The 19,793-nt window shown below is 40.8% G+C and overlaps 1 protein-coding gene across 1 annotated transcript in view; it reads right to left on the bottom strand.

The window, feature by feature from the left end:
• LOC128696675 (ATP synthase subunit s, mitochondrial) overlaps nt 1-17,616 on the bottom strand; it is a 28,589-nt gene extending 10,973 nt beyond the window's left edge. Inside the window, exons 1-3 of the mRNA XM_070094484.1 lie at nt 17,472-17,616; nt 14,477-14,583; nt 9,553-9,716 (exon numbers count right to left, since the gene is read on the bottom strand). Coding sequence (XP_069950585.1) covers nt 9,553-9,716; nt 14,477-14,583; nt 17,472-17,616 — 416 coding nt within the window. The remainder of the gene's footprint in view (nt 1-9,552; nt 9,717-14,476; nt 14,584-17,471) is intronic.
• Nucleotides 17,617-19,793: the final 2,177 nt, after the last annotated feature.

Below are 19,793 nucleotides of genomic sequence, written 5' to 3' on the forward strand. Positions count from 1 at the left end.
GGGGAAATAACCTGCTTGACTTAGTTCTGGCAAACAATGAATCCCTTGTTAATAATTTAGAAATTTCAGAGGAACTGGGTGTTAGCGACCACAAATCAATTACATTTAGCATTGAATGGAAGTACGATAGTAGCGATAACTCAGTAACAATCCCAGATTTTCGCTTAGCAGATTACGATGGGCTTAGAGAACACTTATCATCTGTTGACTGGGGTAACGAAGAGAGCTATCAATATGACAGTTTTCTGAACACTATACATGCTGCTCAAAGAACGTTTATCCCATATAAAGAAATTAGATCAAATAGAAATGACCCAAAATGGATGAATAATAGGCTCAAATATCTACTAGGGCATAAGAAAGGAATTTATAGGCATATCAAAAGAGGTGAGGGTCATCTTATGAATCAGTATATTGACATTAAGAGGGACATTAAAAAGGGGATAAGAAAAGCTAAAAGGGACTATGAAATTAAAGTTGCTGGGGATTCTAAAACTAACCCCAAGAGTTTTTTCCAGGTCTATAGGACAAAAGTTAGAGATAAGATAGGTCCCCTTAAAAATAACTATGGGCATCTTACTGACAAAGAGAATGAAATGTGCTCGATTTTAAATAATTATTTTCTCTCAGTTTTTACACAGGAAGACACTAACAATATTCCAGTAATTATTTTTTATAGTGGGCTAGAAGAAGGTAAATTATGTAACATCACAGTCACTAGTGAGATGGTTGTGAAGCAGATAGACAGACTGAAGCAAAATAAGTCGCCGGGTCCTGATAAGGTTTTTTTCAAGGGTTCTTAAGGAATGCAAAATGGAACTCTGTGAACCATTAACTAATCTTTTTAATTTATCTCTTCAAACAGGTGTAGTGTCTGATATGTGGAAGATGGCTAATATAATTCCTATTTTTAAAACAGGGGACAAGTCGTTACCGTCAAATTACCGCCCAATAAGCCTGACCTCAATTGTAGGCAAATTACTAGAGTCAATTATAGCTGAGATTATAAGAAGCCATCTCGATAAGCATAGCTTGATTAATGATACTCAGCATGGATTCACAAGAGGCCGGTCTTGTCTAACTAATTTATTAACTTTCTTCAGTAAAGCTTTTGAGGCTGTTGACCACGATAAAGAATTTGATATTATTTACTTAGATTTTAGTAAGGCTTTTGATAGAGTTCCGCACCATAGACTGTTAAAGAAAGTGGCAGCTCATGGCATTGGGGGAAAAGTGCTCTCGTGGATCGAGTCATGGCTCACAGACAGGAAGCAGAGAGTGTCCATAAATGGGGTTAAATCCGAGTGGAGATCTGTAACAAGTGACATTCCACAGGGATCAGTCTTGGGCCCGTTGTTGTTTATAATATATATCAATGATCTTGATGAGGGAATTACTAGTGACATGAGCAAATTCGCCGATGACACAAAGATAGGTAGGATAATTGATTCAAACGTAGATGTTAGGGAACTTCAGGAGGATTTAAACAAACTCTATTCTTGGTCAGAAAAGTGGCAGATGCAGTTCAATGTAGATAAATGCAAGGTTCTGAAGCTCGGGAGTGCCCATAACCCTAGTACTTATAAGTTAAATGATGTAGAACTTAGCCATACAGATTGCAAAAAGGACTTGGGGGTTATGGTGAGTAGCAACCTTAAACCAAGACAGCAGTGCCTAAGCATACGTAATAAGGCAAATAGATTACTGGGATTTATATCAAGAAGTGTAAGCAACAGAAGTCCAGAGGTCATACTGCAGCTTTATACATCATTAGTAAGGCCTCACCTAGATTATGCAGCTCAGTTCTGGTCTCCATATTACAGAATGGACATAAATTCGTTAGAAAACATTCAGCGTAGGATGACTAAATTAACACATAGCATTAGAAATCTTCCTTATGAAGAAAGATTGTTAGACGAAGAATGAGGGGAGACCTGATCGAAGTGTATAAGTGGAAGATAGGTATTAATAAAGGGGATATTAATAAGGTCTTGAGGATATCTCTCCAAGAGAGAACCCGCAGTAATGGATTTAAATTAGATAAGTTTAGATTTAGAAAGGACATAGGAAAGTATTGGTTTGGAAATAGGGTAGTTGATGAGTGGAACAGTCTACCTAGTTGGGTTATTGAGGCTAGGACTTTGGGTAGTTTCAAATTTAGGTTGGATAAGTACATGAGTGGGAGGGGTTGGATTTGAGTGAGACTTTCACATCAGAGCTTATTTCTTGGGTAGCATTGAAAATTGGGATTGGCAAATGTTTTGTTAGTGGGATGAATTGTAAAGGACCTGCCTAGTATGGGCCAACAGGCCTCCTGCAGTGTTCCTCCTTTCTTATGTTCTAATTACATGATACTTACCTTTATTGAAGATCTGGTGATGATTGATGGGATGGGAGGAGGGAAGAGTGTAGATGGTGTTAGTGTTTAGAAGGGGAATCCCCTTCCATTAGGACTTGAGGTGTCAAGTCCTTTTCCGGGGTTACTTCGCTTCTTCTTTTAATGCCACTAGGACCAGCTTGAGAGTCACTGGACCTCTGTTGCACAACATATCTGTCCATAGAGCTCTGTACCTCCTGTTCCTTTAAGACTTTCCTAAAATGGGCCATAACATTGTCAGTGTACAGGGTGCCAACACGGCTTGCAGTAGCTGTGTCAGGGTGATTTTCATCAAAAAAGGTTTGCACTTTAAGCCACAATGCACACATTTCCTTAATCTTTGAAGTAGGCAACTTCCTCAGTTTCTCTATCCCCTCCATTCCCTAGCACACTTGGTTTTCGCCTCCCTGCACCTTTGGGTAAACCATGGGCTCATCCTGGCTTTTTCATTAATCCTGTTACCCTTGGGTACAAACCTCTCCTCAGCCTCCTTGCATTTTGTTGCTACATATTCCATCATCTCATTAACTGGCTTCCCTGCCAGTTCTCTGTCCCACTGAACCCCGTTCAGGTAGTTCCTCATTCCTGTGTAGTCCCCTTTCTTGTAGTTTGGCTTCATTCGTCCTGGCCTTCCTGCTTCTCCCTCCACTTGTAGCTCTACTGTGTATTCGAAGCTTAAAACCACATGGTCACTGGCCCCAAGGGGTCTTTCATATGTGATGTCCTCGATATCTGCACTACTGAAGGTGAATACTAAGTCCAGCCTTGCTGGTTCATCCTCTCCTCTCTCTCTTGTAGTGTCCCTTACGTGTTGGTACATGAAGTTCTCCAGTACCACCTCCATCATCTTAGCCCTCCATGTATCTTGGCCCCCATGTGGGTCCAAGTTCTCCCAATCGATCTCCTTGTGGTTAAAGTCACCCATGATCAGGAGCTTTGCCCTGCATGCATGAGCTCTTCTGGCCACTCTAGCCAGTGTGTCAACCATCGCTCTATTGCTCTCGTCGTACTCTTGCCTTGGCCTCCTGCTGTTCTGTGGTGGGTTATACATCACTGCTATTACCACCTTGGGACCTCCAGAGTGAAGTGTTCCCACTATGTAATCACTTTCTTCTCCGCTATCTCCTCTCTCCAGCTCATCAAAATTCCAGCGATTTTTGATCAGCAACGCCACTCCTCCACCCCCCCTGTTCCCTCTGTCTTTCCTCAGGATTTGGTATCCCGTTGGAAAGATGGCATCTGTTATCATACCTGTAAGCTTGGTTTCTGTAAGAGCTATGATGTCCGGTGATGTGTGTGTGTGTGTGTGTGTGTAGGTGTGTGTGTAGGTGTGTGTGTAGGTGTGTGTGTGTGTGTGTGTGTATGTGTGTGTGTGTGTATGTGTGTGTGTGTGTAGGTGTGTGTGTGTAGGTGTGTGTGTGTGTGTAGGTGTGTGTGTGTGTGTGTGTAGGTGTGTGTGTGTAGGTGTGTGTGTGTGTGTAGGTGTGTGTGTGTGTGTGTAGGTGTGTGTGTGTGTGTAGGTGTGTGTGTGTGTAGGTGTGTGTGTGTAGGTGTGTGTGTGTGTGTGTAGGTGTGTGTGTGTGTGTGTAGGTGTGTGTGTGTGTGTAGGTGTGTGTGTGTGTGTGTGTGTGTGTGTGTGTGTGTGTGTGTGTGTGTGTGTGTGTGTGTGTGTGTGTGTGTGTGTGTGTGTGTGTGTAGGTGTGTGTGTGTGTGTGTAGGTGTGTGTGTGTGTAGGTGTGTGTGTGTGTAGGTGTGTGTGTGTGTAGGTGTGTGTGTGTGTAGGTGTGTGTGTGTGTAGGTGTATGTGTGTGTGTGTGTGTGTAGGTGTGTGTGTGTGTGTGTGTGTGTGTGTGTGTGTGTGTGTGTGTGTGTGTGTGTGTATGTGTGTGTGTGTGTGTGTGTGTGTGTGTAGGTGTGTGTGTGTGTGTGTAGGTGTGTGTGTGTGTGTGTGTAGGTGTGTGTGTGTGTGTGTGTAGGTGTGTGTGTGTGTGTGTAGGTGTGTGTGTGTGTGTGTAGGTGTGTGTGTGTGTGTAGGTGTGTGTGTGTGTGTAGGTGTGTGCGTGTGTGTAGGTGTGTGTGTGTAGGTGTGTGTGTGTGTGTGTAGGTGTGTGTGTGTGTGTGTAGGTGTGTGTGTGTGTGTAGGTGTGTGTGTGTGTGTGTAGGTGTGTGTGTGTGTGTGTAGGTGTGTGTGTGTAGGTGTGTGTGTGTGTAGGTGTGTGTGTGTAGGTGTGTGTGTGTGTAGGTGGGTGTGTGTGTAGGTGTGTGTGTGTGTAGGTGTGTGTGTGTGTAGGTGTGTGTGTGTGTAGGTGTGTGTGTGTGTAGGTGTGTGTGTGTGTAGGTGTGTGTGTGTGTAGGTGTGTGTGTGTGTAGGTGTGTGTGTGTGTAGGTGTGTGTGTGTGTAGGTGTGTGTGTGTGTAGGTGTGTGTGTGTGTAGGTGTGTGTGTGTAGGTGTGTGTGTGTAGGTGTGTGTGTGTAGGTGTGTGTGTGTGTGTGTGGGTGTGTGTGTGTGTGGGTGTGTGGGTGTGTGTGTGTGTGGGTGTGTGTGTGGGTGTGTGTGTGTGTGGGTGTGTGTGTGTGTGGGTGTGTGTGTGTGTGGGTGTGTGTGTGTGTAGGTGTGTGTGTGTAGGTGTGTGTGTGTGTGTATGTGTGTGTGTGTGTGTGTACTCACCTATTTGTGGTTGCAGGGGTAGAGTCATAGCTCCTGGCCCCGCCTCTTCACTGATTGCTACTAGGTCCTCTCTCTCCCTGCTCCATGAGCTTTATCATACCTCGCCTTAAAACTATGTATGGTTCCCGCCTCCACTACATCACTTTCTAGGCTATTCCACGGCCTGACTACTCTATAACTGAAGAAATACTTCCTAACATCCCTTTGATTCATCTGAGTCTTCAACTTCCAATTGTGACCTCTTGTGTCTGTGTCCCTTCTCTGGAACATCCCGTCTTTGTCCACCTTGTCTATTCCGCGCAGTATTTTATATGTCGTTATCATGTCTCCCCTGACCCTCCTGTCCTCCAGTGTCGTCAGGCCGATTTCCCCCAACCTTTCTTCGTAGGACAATCCCCGTAGCTCTGGGACTAGTCTTGTTGCAAACCTTTGGACTTTCTCTAGTTTCTTGACGTGCTTGACTAGGTGTGGATTCCAAACTGGTGCTGCATACTCCAGTATGGGCCTGACGTAAATGGTATACAGAGTCTTGAACGAATCCTTACTGAGGTATCGGAACGCTATCCGTAGGTTTGCCAGGCGCCCGTATGCTGCAGCAGTTATCTGATTGATGTGCGCCTCAGGAGATATGCTCGGTGTTATACTCACCCCCAGAACTTTTTCCTTGAGTGAGGTTTGCAGTCTTTGGCCATCTAAACTATATTGTGTCTGCGGTCTTCTTTGCCCTTCCCCAATCTTCATGACTTTGCATTTGGCAGGGTTAAATTCAAGGAGCCAGTTGCTGGACCAGGCTTGTAGCCTGTCCAGGTCTCTTTGTAGTCCTGCCTGATCCTCATCCGATTTGATTCTTCTCATTAACTTCGCATCATCTGCAAACAAGGACACTTCTGAGTCTATCCCTTCCGTTATGTCGTTCACATATACCAAGAACAGCACAGGTCCTAGGACTGACCCCTGTGGAACCCCGCTTGTCACAGGCGCCCACTCTGACACCTCGTCGCGCACCATGACTCGTTGTTGCCTCCCTGTCACGTATTCTCTGACCCATTGCAGTGCCTTTCCTGTTATGTGTGCCTGATCCTCTAGCTTTTGCAGTAACCTCTTGTGAGGAACTGTGTCGAAGGCCTTCTTGCAGTCCAAAAATATGCAGTCGATCCACCCCTCTCTCTCTTGTCTTACTTCTGTCACCTTGTCATAAAACTCTAGTAGGTTTGTGACACAGGATTTTCCTTCCCGAAACCGTGCTGGTTGTCAATTATACGCTTGTTTCTTTCCAGGTGCCCCACCACTCTCCTCCTGATGATCTTCTCCATGACCTTGCATACTATACACGTTAGTGATACAGGTCTGTAGTTTAGTGCCTCATGTCTGTCTCCCTTTTTAAAAATTGGGACTACATTTGCCATTTTCCATACCTCAGGGAGTTGCCCAGTTTCAAATGATGTGTTGAAGATCTTTGTTAATGGCTCACACAATATCTCTGCTCCCTCTTCAAGGACCCATGGAGAGATGTTGTCTGGTCCCACCGCCTTTGAGGTGTCAAGTTCGCATAGCAACTTCTTCACCTCCTCCTTGGTTATATGTACCTCATCCAGCACTTGCTGGTGTGCCCCCCTGTTGGCAAGACAGTGATGGCGTAAGTGGTAAAAGTGTTTCTTCTTTTTCACGTTACCCTACCTCAGTGGGAGATATCCAATGTGTTTAAAAAAGTATGATATTTTCTTCTCAGTATTTTTCAATCCCCGACAAAGCACTGATGGCTAGTTCTGTTTTTTTTTTTTTTATCTATTAGTGTGTATGGAAGTTCCTGGCATTTTTTGTACGATATTCGTTGATAGAGATGTCTTTCCTCTGAGATAATGCAGATTTATAAGGTCAATTTCAATTTTCACTAACTAAACTTAAGTGATAATGATCATGCTCCACCTGGCATATACTTGTCAAACCTATGTGCACTTTTAATGTCTTGCTTCTTAATATTACAATGGATTTCAATTTTATAATGCTAACTGCCACTTCATCACAATTCTCACCTTGTGTCAGGGAAAGATTGGCCCATTTCACTATCACAGCTTCATCAAGGAAATCACTGTTGGTTATGAAGAGATGCAATCTGTGTTGTTAATTTATCCTCTAACCTGAATATTAATTCCTGATTTACATGGTTTTTATTAACCTAATGAGCGAGTCCATTTTCCTCTTGCTTTTCTAGCTTTTCCTGTATGTGAATTAACATGACTGACTGGGCCATTACAATCTCTTGAAGTTCAGTCAATTTTAATATCTGCGTGGTTAGTAATTCTTCCCGGGATTTTGAAATTTTCAGTATCTTATATTCTAGTTGCCTGCTGGACCACTGAATCCTTTGGCATTTGTAGATCTTGCTTATCACAAAGGACAAAGTCTGACTGAGTATATGAATTTTTCAAAATGTCACTAAATGCTTGGTTCACTGGTTGTGTAGTGGTGTTTAGTGTAGTGGCAGCTGAGGTTGTGTTTACCATGGTGGCAGCAACAACCATGTTTGTTGCTGCTAGCTGCCACCCACTGCTTTTGCTCTGATGACTGGTAGACATTTATCTTTGCAGTGGTCCTTTTCTTGTCTTGGTGCTGTGTATGTTTAAATAACATGATACTTTTTTTCTTGTTTGCATAAGGATGTCGGCAGATTAGGGTGGTCAAGCTGCTAAGTCTGTTGGATGCCAAAACTTTCCCACAAACATGGTAAAAAGACACCAGTCTATGTGCAGAGCAAACTAATCACATACATTTTACTCTACTTGCACTGACTCAGTAAAGCTCTACTGAGAGTAAAATTTTTTTTATTATTTTTTTTATTATCACACTGGCTGATTCCCACCAAGGCAGGGTGGCCCGAAAATGAAAAACTTTCACCATCATTCACTCCATCACTGTCTTGCCAGAAGGGTGCTTTACACTACAGTTTTTAAACTGCAACATTAACACCCCTCCTTCAGAGTGCAGGCACTGTACTTCCCATCTCCAGGACTCAAGTCCGGCCTGCCGGTTTCCCTGAACCCCTTCATAAATGTTACTTTGCTCACACTCCAACAGCACGTCAAGTATTAAAAACCATTTGTCTCCATTCACTCCTATCAAACACGCTCACGCATGCCTGCTGGAAGTCCAAGCCCCTCGCACACAAAACCTCCTTTACCCCCTCCCTCCAACCTTTCCTAGGCCGACCCCTACCCCGCCTTCCTTCCACTACAGACTGATACACTCTTGAAGTTATTCTTTTTCGCTCCATTCTCTCCACATGTCCGAACCACCTCAACAACCCTTCCTCAGCCCTCTGGACAACAGTTTTGGTAATCCCGCACCTCCTCCTAACTTCCAAACTACGAATTCTCTGCATTATATTCACACCACACATTGCTCTCAGACATGACATCTCCACTGCCTCCAGCCTTCTCCTCGCTGCAACATTCATCACCCATGCTTCACACCCATATAAGAGCGTTGGTAAAACTATACTCTCATACATTCCCCTCTTTGCCTCCAAGGACAAAGTTCTTTGTCTCCACAGACTCCTAAGTGCACCACTCACCCTTTTCCCCTCATCAATTCTATGATTCACCTCATCTTTCATAGACCCATCCGCTGACACGTCCACTCCCAAATATCTGAATACATTCACCTCCTCCATACTCTCTCCCTCCAATCTGATATCCAATCTTTCATCACCTAATCTTTTTGTTATCCTCATAACCTTACTCTTTCCTGTATTCACTTTCAATTTTCTTCTTTTGCACACCCTACCAAATTCATCCACCAATCTCTGCAACTTCTCTTCAGAATCTCCCAAGAGCACAGTGTCATCAGCAAAGAGCAACTGTGACAACTCCCACTTTGTGTGATTCTTTATCTTTTAACTCCACGCCTCTTGCCAAGACCCTCGCATTTACTTCTCTTACAACCCCATCTATAAATATATTAAACAACCACGGTGACATCACACATCCTTGTCTAAGGCCTACTTTTACTGGGAAATAATTTCCCTCTTTCCTACTTACTCTAACTTGAGCCTCACTATCCTCGTAAAAACTCTTCAGTGCTTTCAGTAACCTACCTCCTACACCGTACACCTGCAACATCTGCCACATTGCCCCCCTATCCACCCTGTCATACGCCTTTTCCAAATCCATAAATGCCACAAAGACCTCTTTAGCCTTATCTAAATACTGTTCACTTATATGTTTCACTGTAATATATCTTTTGCAAATTAAGGTATAGAGCTCTGACCAAGAGGGCATTTTAGATGCTACATAATATATTTACTTTTCAGTTAGGTAGTGCTTCCATGTAAATTTGTATCCAAAATGTGAATAAAAGACTCAACCATAATAAAATAAGTTTATAGAGGGAAGAAAAAGTAAGAATAAGTTTCCTAAATTAATCTGAGGTTATTTTCACAATCCAAACAATGAAAAATCATGTACAGTATACTACTGTATACATGATTGAAATTTAGGATATCACTTACTTGTTGAAAACAGCATTAAGCCACCCCCAGAGGGTCCTTTGAGATGTTTGAGACCACAGTGGAACAATTCTCAATGTTGAATAGGAGCCACAGATTATTAAGGGAGTAGAGTGCTTTTTGTGTACGGCTAACAGTCCAAAGTTACACTTGTTGCTTGTAGAGGTCTGAAATTTTACAATTACACTTATTTATATATGAGCTATACATTTAAACAATACATTCAATTAATCACACTGTATCATGTAATCATTATTAATAATTTTCCATACTCCCTCAAGCACCTGATTTGGCATTTCCTCTTTCACTTATTAATATGAAATGATTCACCTTTTCAAGTTCTTTTATCATGCAGTCACTGATTGCTACTACAATATCTCAAAATAATTTTTAATAGAGTTTAATTCAATGTTTATGCTCTGAATGCTGCAGCCTCCTCTCTCTTCAACACTGCAAATTATATAAGGCCTATTCATCTGATCTCTCTCTTACCTTAGAAAAAATAAAAAGTAACAATACCGTGGCTGGAACAATCCACCAAAAAACCCACACATTCCTTCCCTAAGTGTGGATTTTGGTGAATCTCACAATTTAATTCTGTGTGGTCAACCTCCTCTTTTTTTTGGCAATACAGTAAATGCTTTGCCGTGGTCCTGGTTATTTCCAGATCTTCTGAAAGGTTGTAATACAAAAATTTCCTCTCCAAACTGCCACTCTTCAGGTTTCTTCCATATGTATGAATTTATTTCTAGCTTATGTAATGTTCATGTGACATGGAGGAAGCAACTGCATAAGGTAGAATGTTCATGCACATAAATATACATTATTGTATTTTTGTACATTTTTTAAAAATGACTTGTATATCAGATCATTATTAAATGAAAGTGAATGAATTAAAGAATGGAACAGTTAATATGATGTATGAGCAACCATTAGAAGCAAATAACCCTTTTGAAGTAAGCTGGACTGGAATACACATACACATACAGTGGACCCCCGGTTCACGTTATTAATCCGTTCCTGAGAACTCATCGTAAAGCAAAATTATCGGAAAGCGAATCAATTTTCCCCATAAGAAATAATGGAAATCAAATTAATCCGTGCAAGACACCCAAAAGTATGAAAAAAAAAAACTTTTACCACATGAAATATTAAGTTTAATGCAATAGAATAATTACAATAACAATAATAACAATAGAATAATCACAATAGAATAATTGACACTTACCTTTAAGGAAGATCTGGTGATGATTGATGGGATGGGAGAAGGGGAGAGTGTCGAAGTTTTTAATATTTAGAAGGGGAATCCCCCTCCATTAGATCTTGAGGTAGCAAGTCCTTTTCCGGGGTTACTTCCCTTCTTCTTTTAATGCCACTAGGACCAGCTTGAGAGTCACTGGACTTCTGTTGCACAACATATCTGTCCATAGAGGCCTGTACCTCTCGTTCCTTTACGACTTTCCTAAAGTGGTTCACAACATTGTCAGTGTACAGGTTGCCAACACGGCTTGCAGTAGCTGTGTCAGGGTGATTTTCATCAAAAAAGGTTTGCACTTCAAGCCACTTTGCACACATTTCCTTAATCTTTGAAGTAGGCAACTTCGTCAATTTCTCTATCCCCTCCTCCGAAGCAGTTTCCTCAGGTCTGGCCTCTTGCTGTTGAAGATGATCTAGCAGCTCATCAGTGGTTAGTTCATCATTGTCCTCCTCCACCAACTCTTCCATATCCTCCCCACTAACCTCCAACCCCAAGGACTTTCCCAATGCCACAATGGATTCCTCAACTGGCATAGGATTCCCAGGGTTAGCCTCAAACCCTTCAAAATCCCTTTTGTCTACACATTCTGGCCACAGTTTCTTCCAAGCAGAGCTCAAGGTCCTCTTAGTCACTCCCTCCCAAGCCTTACCTATAAGGTTTACACAATTGAGGATATTAAAGTGATCCTTCCAAAACTCCTTTAAAGTCAATAGAGTATCTGTGGTCACTTCAAAGCACCTTTCAAACATAGCTTCTGTGTACAGTTTCTTGAAGTTGGAAATGACCTGCTGGTCCATGGGCTGCAGGAGAGGAGTGGTATTAGGAAGCAAAAACTTGACCTTAATGAAGCTCATGTCCCCACAAAGTCGCTCTGCCAAGTCTGTAGGATGACCAAGGGCACTGTCTAACACTAGGAGGCACTTAAGGTCTAATTTCTTTTCAATTAGGTAATTTTTCACATTGGGGGCAAATGCATGGTGTAACCAGTCATAGAAACAGTCCCTAGTGACCCATGCTTTAGTGTTTGCCCTCCACAGCACACACAAATTAGCCTTGAGGATATTCTTTTGCCTGAACGCTCTGGGAGTTTCTGAGTGATACACCAATAAAGGCTTCACTTTGCAATCACCACTAGCATTGGCACACATCAGAAAAGTAAGCCTGTCTTTCATAGGCTTATGTCCTGGGAGTGCCTTTTCCTCCTGAGTAATGCAAGTCCTGCTTGGCAATTTCTTCCAAAACAGGCCTATTTCGTCACAATTAAACACTTGTTCAGGTTTCAATCCTTCAGCCTCTATGTACTCCTTGAATTCATGCACATATTTTTCAGCTGCTTTTTGGTCTGAACTGGCAGCCTCACCATGCCTAATCACACTATGTATGCCACTACGATTATTAAATCTTTCAAACCAACCTTTGCTGGCGTTAAATTCACTCACATCACCACTAGTTGCAGGCATTTTTCTAATTAAATCCTCATGCAACTGCCTAGCCTTTTCACAAATGATCGCTTGAGAGATGCTATCTCCTGCTATCTGTTTTTCATTTATCCACACCAATAACAGTCTCTCAACATTTTCTAACACTTGCGATTGCTGTTTTGTAATCACAGTTGCACCTTTTGCAAGAACAGCTTCCTTGATTGCTGTTTTCCTGCTCACTATAGTAGAGATGGTTGATTGGGATTTACTATACAACTTGGCCAGGTCCGACACACGCACTCCACTTTCATACTTTGCAATTATCTCTTTCTTCATTTCAATAGTCATTAGCACCCTTGGTCTCAATGGGTTGGCACTAAAAGCTTTCTTGGGGCCCATGGTGACTTATTTTGCAGAAACAAGCACCAAAAACAGTGATAATATGGAAAATATGGAATGTACCGAATGTATCCTTAGATGCGCGCACACTGGCTGGCTTGTAAACACTGGCACACATGGGGCAGTTCAGGCCACACGTGGACACGTCTCGTACGAATCGTATCGCATACCGGGTTTTGTAACGGGAACCGAGGCAAATTTTTTGCGATATAATGCTTCGGATACCAGATTTATCGGATACCGATAACTTCGCGAACCGGGGGTCCACTGTATAAGTTTTTACCCAATGAAACTTTTTTTTCTTTCCACAGTTTCCTCACCACTCTTGCAACTTTCTTTTGCTTACCCTTCATAGACTCATCAGCTGATGTATCTATTCCCAAGTATTTAAAAACATTTACTTCCTCCATACTCCTTGCTTCAAATGTAAAAATCTTTCATTCCATATACTGTACTACATCTATTCAGTCTGAACACCTTCCTCCTTTATGCATTAATTTTCAGCTTCATCTTTTATACATACATACATACATACATACATATATACTCTATTTCCATATTCCTTTACCAATTTGAGCAAGCATCTCTGAATTTTCCATTAGCACTGTTATCTACAAAGTGTAACAGTGAAAGCTTCAGTGTGCAGGCTCTGACCAATCAGGCAGTTGATGAACCCTTTTCACTAGTACAGAAGTTACAAATACGAATACAAATTTAATTTCTTTGCATAGTATTCAATGTAAGATTTACATGTTATGAAATATTTTTAAGCACAAAGAAAGTCACTAGTATGCCTGAGCACTGTCTTAATGTATTAAGTTAGGAAAGAGCATAAGAAAGAAGTCCTAGGATACTGTAGCACAGTACAAGGTGCTACTTCAGCATGCGGTCTACCGCAGTATTCATAGTCTACAATGAGAACTGACTTAACATACAGTCTACCTAACCTAACCTAACCTGGTTAGGTTAGGTTAAGTGCAAAAGTGCTGGTAGACCGCACGCTGAAGTGTAAATGAGCTGGTAGACCATATGCTAAAGTAGCACCCAGTACAGGATCTACCAGAAAGATTTGTTAAACAAAACATCATACAATAGTGCAGTACTGTAAATGCCACAAAAATTAAAAAGTATGAATTATTTTATTACATTTATTAAACTTGGCATATTTTTCACGATAAGAAATAGGTACAGTAATTTCACATATACAGCACTGTACAGATAGCAAAACTTATATACAGTGACACTTTAAATAAAGAAGAAATGTACCCATTGTTTTTTATAGGCAGTGCTTGCAATCTTAACTTATGAAACAATAATTAGTTTACTACAACTCATGTTAAAATACAGTGTGGCAATAACTCCACAAAATATGTCTGAGCATTGCAAAATTAATGTACGTATTTTGTTGATGTAAGCAATTCTATCTAAATTTATTTATATGAAATTATATTATGTAAATTTTAACAAAATTTGGCTGAAATAACTAATTAGTTACCATGCGAAAGTAAAAAATTGTATACTTCTGCTAATGTATAAAAATATATTTATCAATGTATAAGGTTTGGGATACTGGCAGTTTGGAGGGACATCTAAGCTGTCGTATCTGAGCACCTCTGCAAAGACAGTGATTATGTATGAGTGATGGTGAAAGTGTTGAATGATGATGAAAGTTTTTTCTTTCTTTTTGGGTTTTTCTTTCTTTTTGGATCACCCTGCCTCGGTGGGAAATGGCTGACGTGTTAAAAAAAAAATAATAATTTGTTTGTGACGAACTATATACCGTATTTTAAAAGTAGTTCAGTTTTAGTAACTTACTGCCTAAAAAAACACAGCAAAACCAAAAGCTTACCTTATATAATTTTGTTACTTCTGATGAGCAAGAAGTGTTGAGCAGTCGGAAACTCCTAACAGACTTCAGCATCACAGAAAAGGCTTCTCCCTGCATTGTCATCACTGCTGAAAGCAGCACACAATTTTATTGCAAAGTTCTGGAATACTCGAAATAAAATTAATTTTTTTTTTTAACACTGGTTGTCTACCACCAAAGTAAGGTTACCCATAACAGTAGTAACACTTCACTATCACTCGCTCCATCATTGTTTTGCCAGACGTGTGCCAATACTACAGTTTAGATGCCCCTCCAAACTGCAATATCCCCACCCCTAACAAATATAGAGAATGGGAGAAAAAATAGATTTAAAGAAGAGAAGCCTAGATAAAATAAAAAACAAAAGGACCAATGGAAATACATCACTATTAATTATTATTACTGTTATCATTATTATTATTATTATTATTATTATTATTATTATTATTATTATTATTGATGAAATTAAGACACATGTGCAACATCTGGGTATCTTTATTGTAGACGTTTCGCCATCCAGTGGCTTTATCAGTACAAATTCCAGGACATAACTTGAAGACAGTAGAAATATGTACAGAAGATGAGGTAATCAGTCCCTTAATCTTGGAGTAGGTGTGAAGAGCACCTACTCCAAGGTTGAGAAGTGGTGGGTGGGGGCAGCATTATTATTATTATTATTATTCAGAGAAATCACTAAAACTCAACCATCTTGGAAACTTCATTGTCAATAATCAAGTTAAACCTCTGACATGTTTCAAGAACCACATGTATTATTAAGTCATAGCCTTAGATCAGCTTTACATTATTATCATAATCAAAAAGAAGCACTAAGCCACAAGGGATATACAGCGCTGCAGGGTAGGGAAGGAAGCAAGGGAATTGGATGGCAGAAGGGAGGGGGGATGATCAACAGGTTACAGAAAACAGCGGGGCAGGGGATAGTACGGGGGTAGAGGGTAGCAAGAGATTGAAGTAGAAAGGGCTGAAGGTATCAGAATTTGTGAAGTAAGTCAGTTGTTGTCAAAAAGTCAATGAGAGAGTCCGGATGAAAGGTGGGTCCATCAGCGAGAAGGGAAGGTAAAGAGAGAGCAGCGGAGCGAAGACGACGACAGAGGTAAATTCTGCGTGCTCGTTGATAAAGTGGGCAGTCCAACAGAATGTGGCTGACTGATAATGGAGCTTGGCAATTCTCACAGAGAGGAGCAAGACGCCTCTCCACCAGCTTTACATATCTCACAGATTGACAAAATATAATTTGTGAACTGTATGCTCAGCATAGGACAATATTCACTCTGTAAAACTTAATTAATACGTAACTGTAAATACTGTACCGGCATAAGTTTTAAAAGTTGCTTAACAGTTTTTATTATAACTGGACTGTATTAAATTCATGGGAAAGTGCTTAACCCACAGGAGTAATATAGCATCTTGGAAATAGGAAGGTAATTATTTGATAAAATATGTAGGGAAGCTCCATTTCATTGGATCAAGAGCCATTAACCAGCATTAAAGTGCCCCCCCCACTCCCGACCGACACCTAAATTGTGCACTTGTCTGAGGGATAGTAACCCATGATAACCCATTCAAGCTTGTCTGTCTAGCTTAGTATTTCCACTTGGGTCCTTTGATATTCTGTCCCAGGATTCAACCCACAACAGTCGTCTAACACTCGCGTACTTACCTTCCTACTGCTAGGTAAACAAGGGCTTCAAGTACAGGATAAGGAAACATGACCAACATCTGCACTTGTGATGGCCCCTCAAAGTAGGTTCCTTGATGCTTGTGAGGGGCTCTTGATCTACGGAACTGGATTTGTGCTCCACTTCCCTGAATTAAGCCTGAATGCCTTTAACCCCCCCCCTCACAGGTGCTGTATAATCCCTACAGGTTTAGTGCTCCCATGATAATAAACAATAATAATCCACTTGTGTTGGATTCAACTCTGGTTTTTCAGATATGAGACAAAGGTACTATCATTTTAGCCACAAAACCTACAAGGGTCATACAGCACCTGAGAAAATGGGAAGCAATCGGATTTGAGCCAAGGAAGGGAAGATCAGGTCCAATATCTTGGATCAAGAACCCTTCAGCAACATCATGGAACCTCCCTTGACATACTCACTAGACTTGAAAAAATTGTCTCAATAAAGGTTTCCACTCTGCCAGTGTCCTCACCTAATTGCGGATGCTGGAGGTTGAGTCATACCTCCTGGGCCCGCCTGTCGTTGTATATGCGTGTTTGACATACTGTGTTATTTTATACTACCGGTACCAAATTAGTATTATAATAAGAAGCGCTAAACCAATACCGGTACCAAAGCTGAACTTAAAATACTGAGTTTTACTGAATTTATACACTACAAAATCAGACTTCTGACCCAACTTTGGAACATCAATGAGATCACTAGCATTCATCTAGCTAAATTTAATTAAAGAAATTAGGTTAGGCAGAACATAAGATGCATCAACTTACGGATAATTCAGACAAAACTCAAAATATAAAGTCTTATTAGTTTTCCTGGCTACAGTTGGAACGTCTTTGCTGCACATGCAACTGACTATTGCATTGTCAAGTGTGAAGGCATTGTGACTACCTTCTTAAGTTGTTGTTGCATGACAAATACGTATTATACACAGTCATTTCATATTACAATTTCAGACAAACAGCAGCACAACTAAAACTAACCAGAGTTGCCACTTATACCAGATTTTCTACCAGAATTATCGTACAGTGTTCATTAAATTATTGTTTTTAACCATATCGTACAAAATTACCATGTACGGTAATAATTAAGCCGTTCTAAATTGTCATTTCTAATAATCATTTGCATTAGGGCTGCTTTAAAAAAAATAAAGGAAAAAAGCTAATTTCCTTACAAGCCATACAGTATGTAACATATCAAATTGATAAGTAAGTTTATTTAGGTGCAGGTACACAAGAATAATTATTATACATAGTAACGTATGTGTAAATTACCTCGGATAACCCAGAAAAAGTCAAAGACAAAATGTAGCTCGAAGCTGTCCCGTAACTTGATTGCTAACACACTGAGGTCCGTGGTTCGATCCTCGCTACGGGTGGAAACATTAGGACGTGGTTCCTTAAGAAACCTGATGTTCATGTTCACCTAATAGTAAAATAGGTACCTGGATGTTATTCGCATCCTGGCGAAAAAATTGACCTAATTTGCCCGAAATGCAGGTCGCTCCTGCCTGTCCCAACTACTGGACCACAATGACAAGGTCCTGGTGGCTCTAGAAGACAAATAAAATGCAGATGTAGTATACACAGACTTTGCAAAAGCCTTTGACAAGTGTGGCCATGGTGTAATAGCCATTACAATTGTGACCAAGTGTGGACGTATCAGTGGTTCATTAGTTTGTAATTTGTTCATGACTGTAACCATGTATAGGAGTGAGGCTGATTCATTACCTTTGTAACTTGCCATGATTGTGACCAGATCTACCTGGAGTTCATTACCTTTGTAACTAGTTCAGCTATCATAACTTGAGGGTCCAGTCCCTGGACCCATTATGTACCTTTGTAATCTTTTGACTACCGCCCACAGGATGGGTATGGGGTGCATAATAAAGATATTAAACTAAAGTAATAGCGCACAAAATGCATGATAAAGGAATAACAGGAAAGTTGGTACATGGATTATAATTTCCTAACAAATAAAACACAAAGAGTAGTAGTAAACAGAGTAAAGTCTGAGGCAGCTACGATGAAAAGCTGTCCCACAAGGCACAGTACTCGCTCCCATCATGTTCCTCATCCTTAAATCTGACATAGACGGGGATGTAGGCCACATCCCTGTATGTCAGATTCGGGTGTCATCTTTGCACGAGTGTCCTCCACTGAAGACACCGAAAAGCCATCAATCAAATCTTTAAATGTGTTGTGGAAAATTACATTTATCTGAATGCATCATTATATACATAACAGTAAATGAATAAAGATAATTATTATTTATCAGTTAGACAAGTAGGAATCTGGGACACCTAGGTCGCAAAAAATGTCCCCCTTCGATACCTACCACTGTCATATCCACAAGTTGCTCTGGACCTATTAATCATAAATGAAATATACATCACCAGGAATGCTGGTAAATACATAAATTTGTGGACTGTATGTAAAATTAAAAAATGATTATATATAAATACACATTTATATAATAGGAGAATATCTTAAAATCACTCACCAATTTGACTGGAGATTAATGTGTCATGTACAGGACCCCCCCTTTTGCCTACATTTATGAAAAATTTACTGGCCAGAATTAAACATAAATTAGACAGCTTATCTGAGGTTCCTGGAGTTGTCCTGTCCTGTCGCCTGATATCTCAAGTTATGTAGGAATGCACATCCAACAATTTCGCCTCCTATTTGAGAGGTGTCAACACAATTTTAACCTCTAGAGCACGAAAAATTCTTCCCATTATTCAACACGTGTTATTCAATTCAAAACAAAATGGCGACTAACCTCCCCAGCCGCAGGTTTCCCATTTTCGATAACATACTTCTTTTAAAAATACAATATAGGGCATCTATTTACCTATAAATTACCGTATTTCCGGAAAATATATACAGTATTTTCCACATGTGTCGCAGAAAACAATATGAAGTTCAATGATGTGAAATTTCAGTTACTGTGACATGGAAAACGTCAGGAAATTAAAATTGTATCGGAGTATAAAACAAATTTTAACTACACAACAGAGCGAAAACTAATGTAAAAGATCTGGGAGTGATAATGTCAGAGGATCTCACCTTCAGAGACCACAATATTATATCACTCACATCTGCTAGAAATGTTGAGAGGGTTCGTGGAGATATGATGGTTGGAGATGAACACAAGTTGGTGGGTGGTAACACTCTCACACAGAGTACGAGAGGGGAGCCTAGCCTTGCCTATCCTGCTGCCTGAAGGTCTGCATGTGAGGTGAGGAAGAGGCAGAGCGCCCAACGCTCACATGCAGCATCACATGACGTCATACATGGTAGCCGCTGAGCCTAGCAAAGGGGTCATCTATGTAAAACATATGGCTGGTACTATGATACTCAGATAACATATACAGGGGATCACCAACTTTGCTGACAGCTCGGTCCTATGCTGACAGAAAAATGACAGGATGGAAAATGAGAAACTTCAAAACTAGGGATGCCAGGCCCATGATGGCACTCTTCAGGTCTCTTGTCCTATATAGGTTGAAATATTGCTGCACACTAACAGCACCTTTCAAGGCAGGTGAAATTGCTGACCTAGAAAATGTAGAGAGAACCTTCACGGCACAC

The sequence above is a fragment of the Cherax quadricarinatus genome, chromosome 46, assembly GCF_038502225.1.
Source record: "Cherax quadricarinatus isolate ZL_2023a chromosome 46, ASM3850222v1, whole genome shotgun sequence".
Classification (NCBI taxonomy): domain Eukaryota; kingdom Metazoa; phylum Arthropoda; class Malacostraca; order Decapoda; family Parastacidae; genus Cherax; species Cherax quadricarinatus.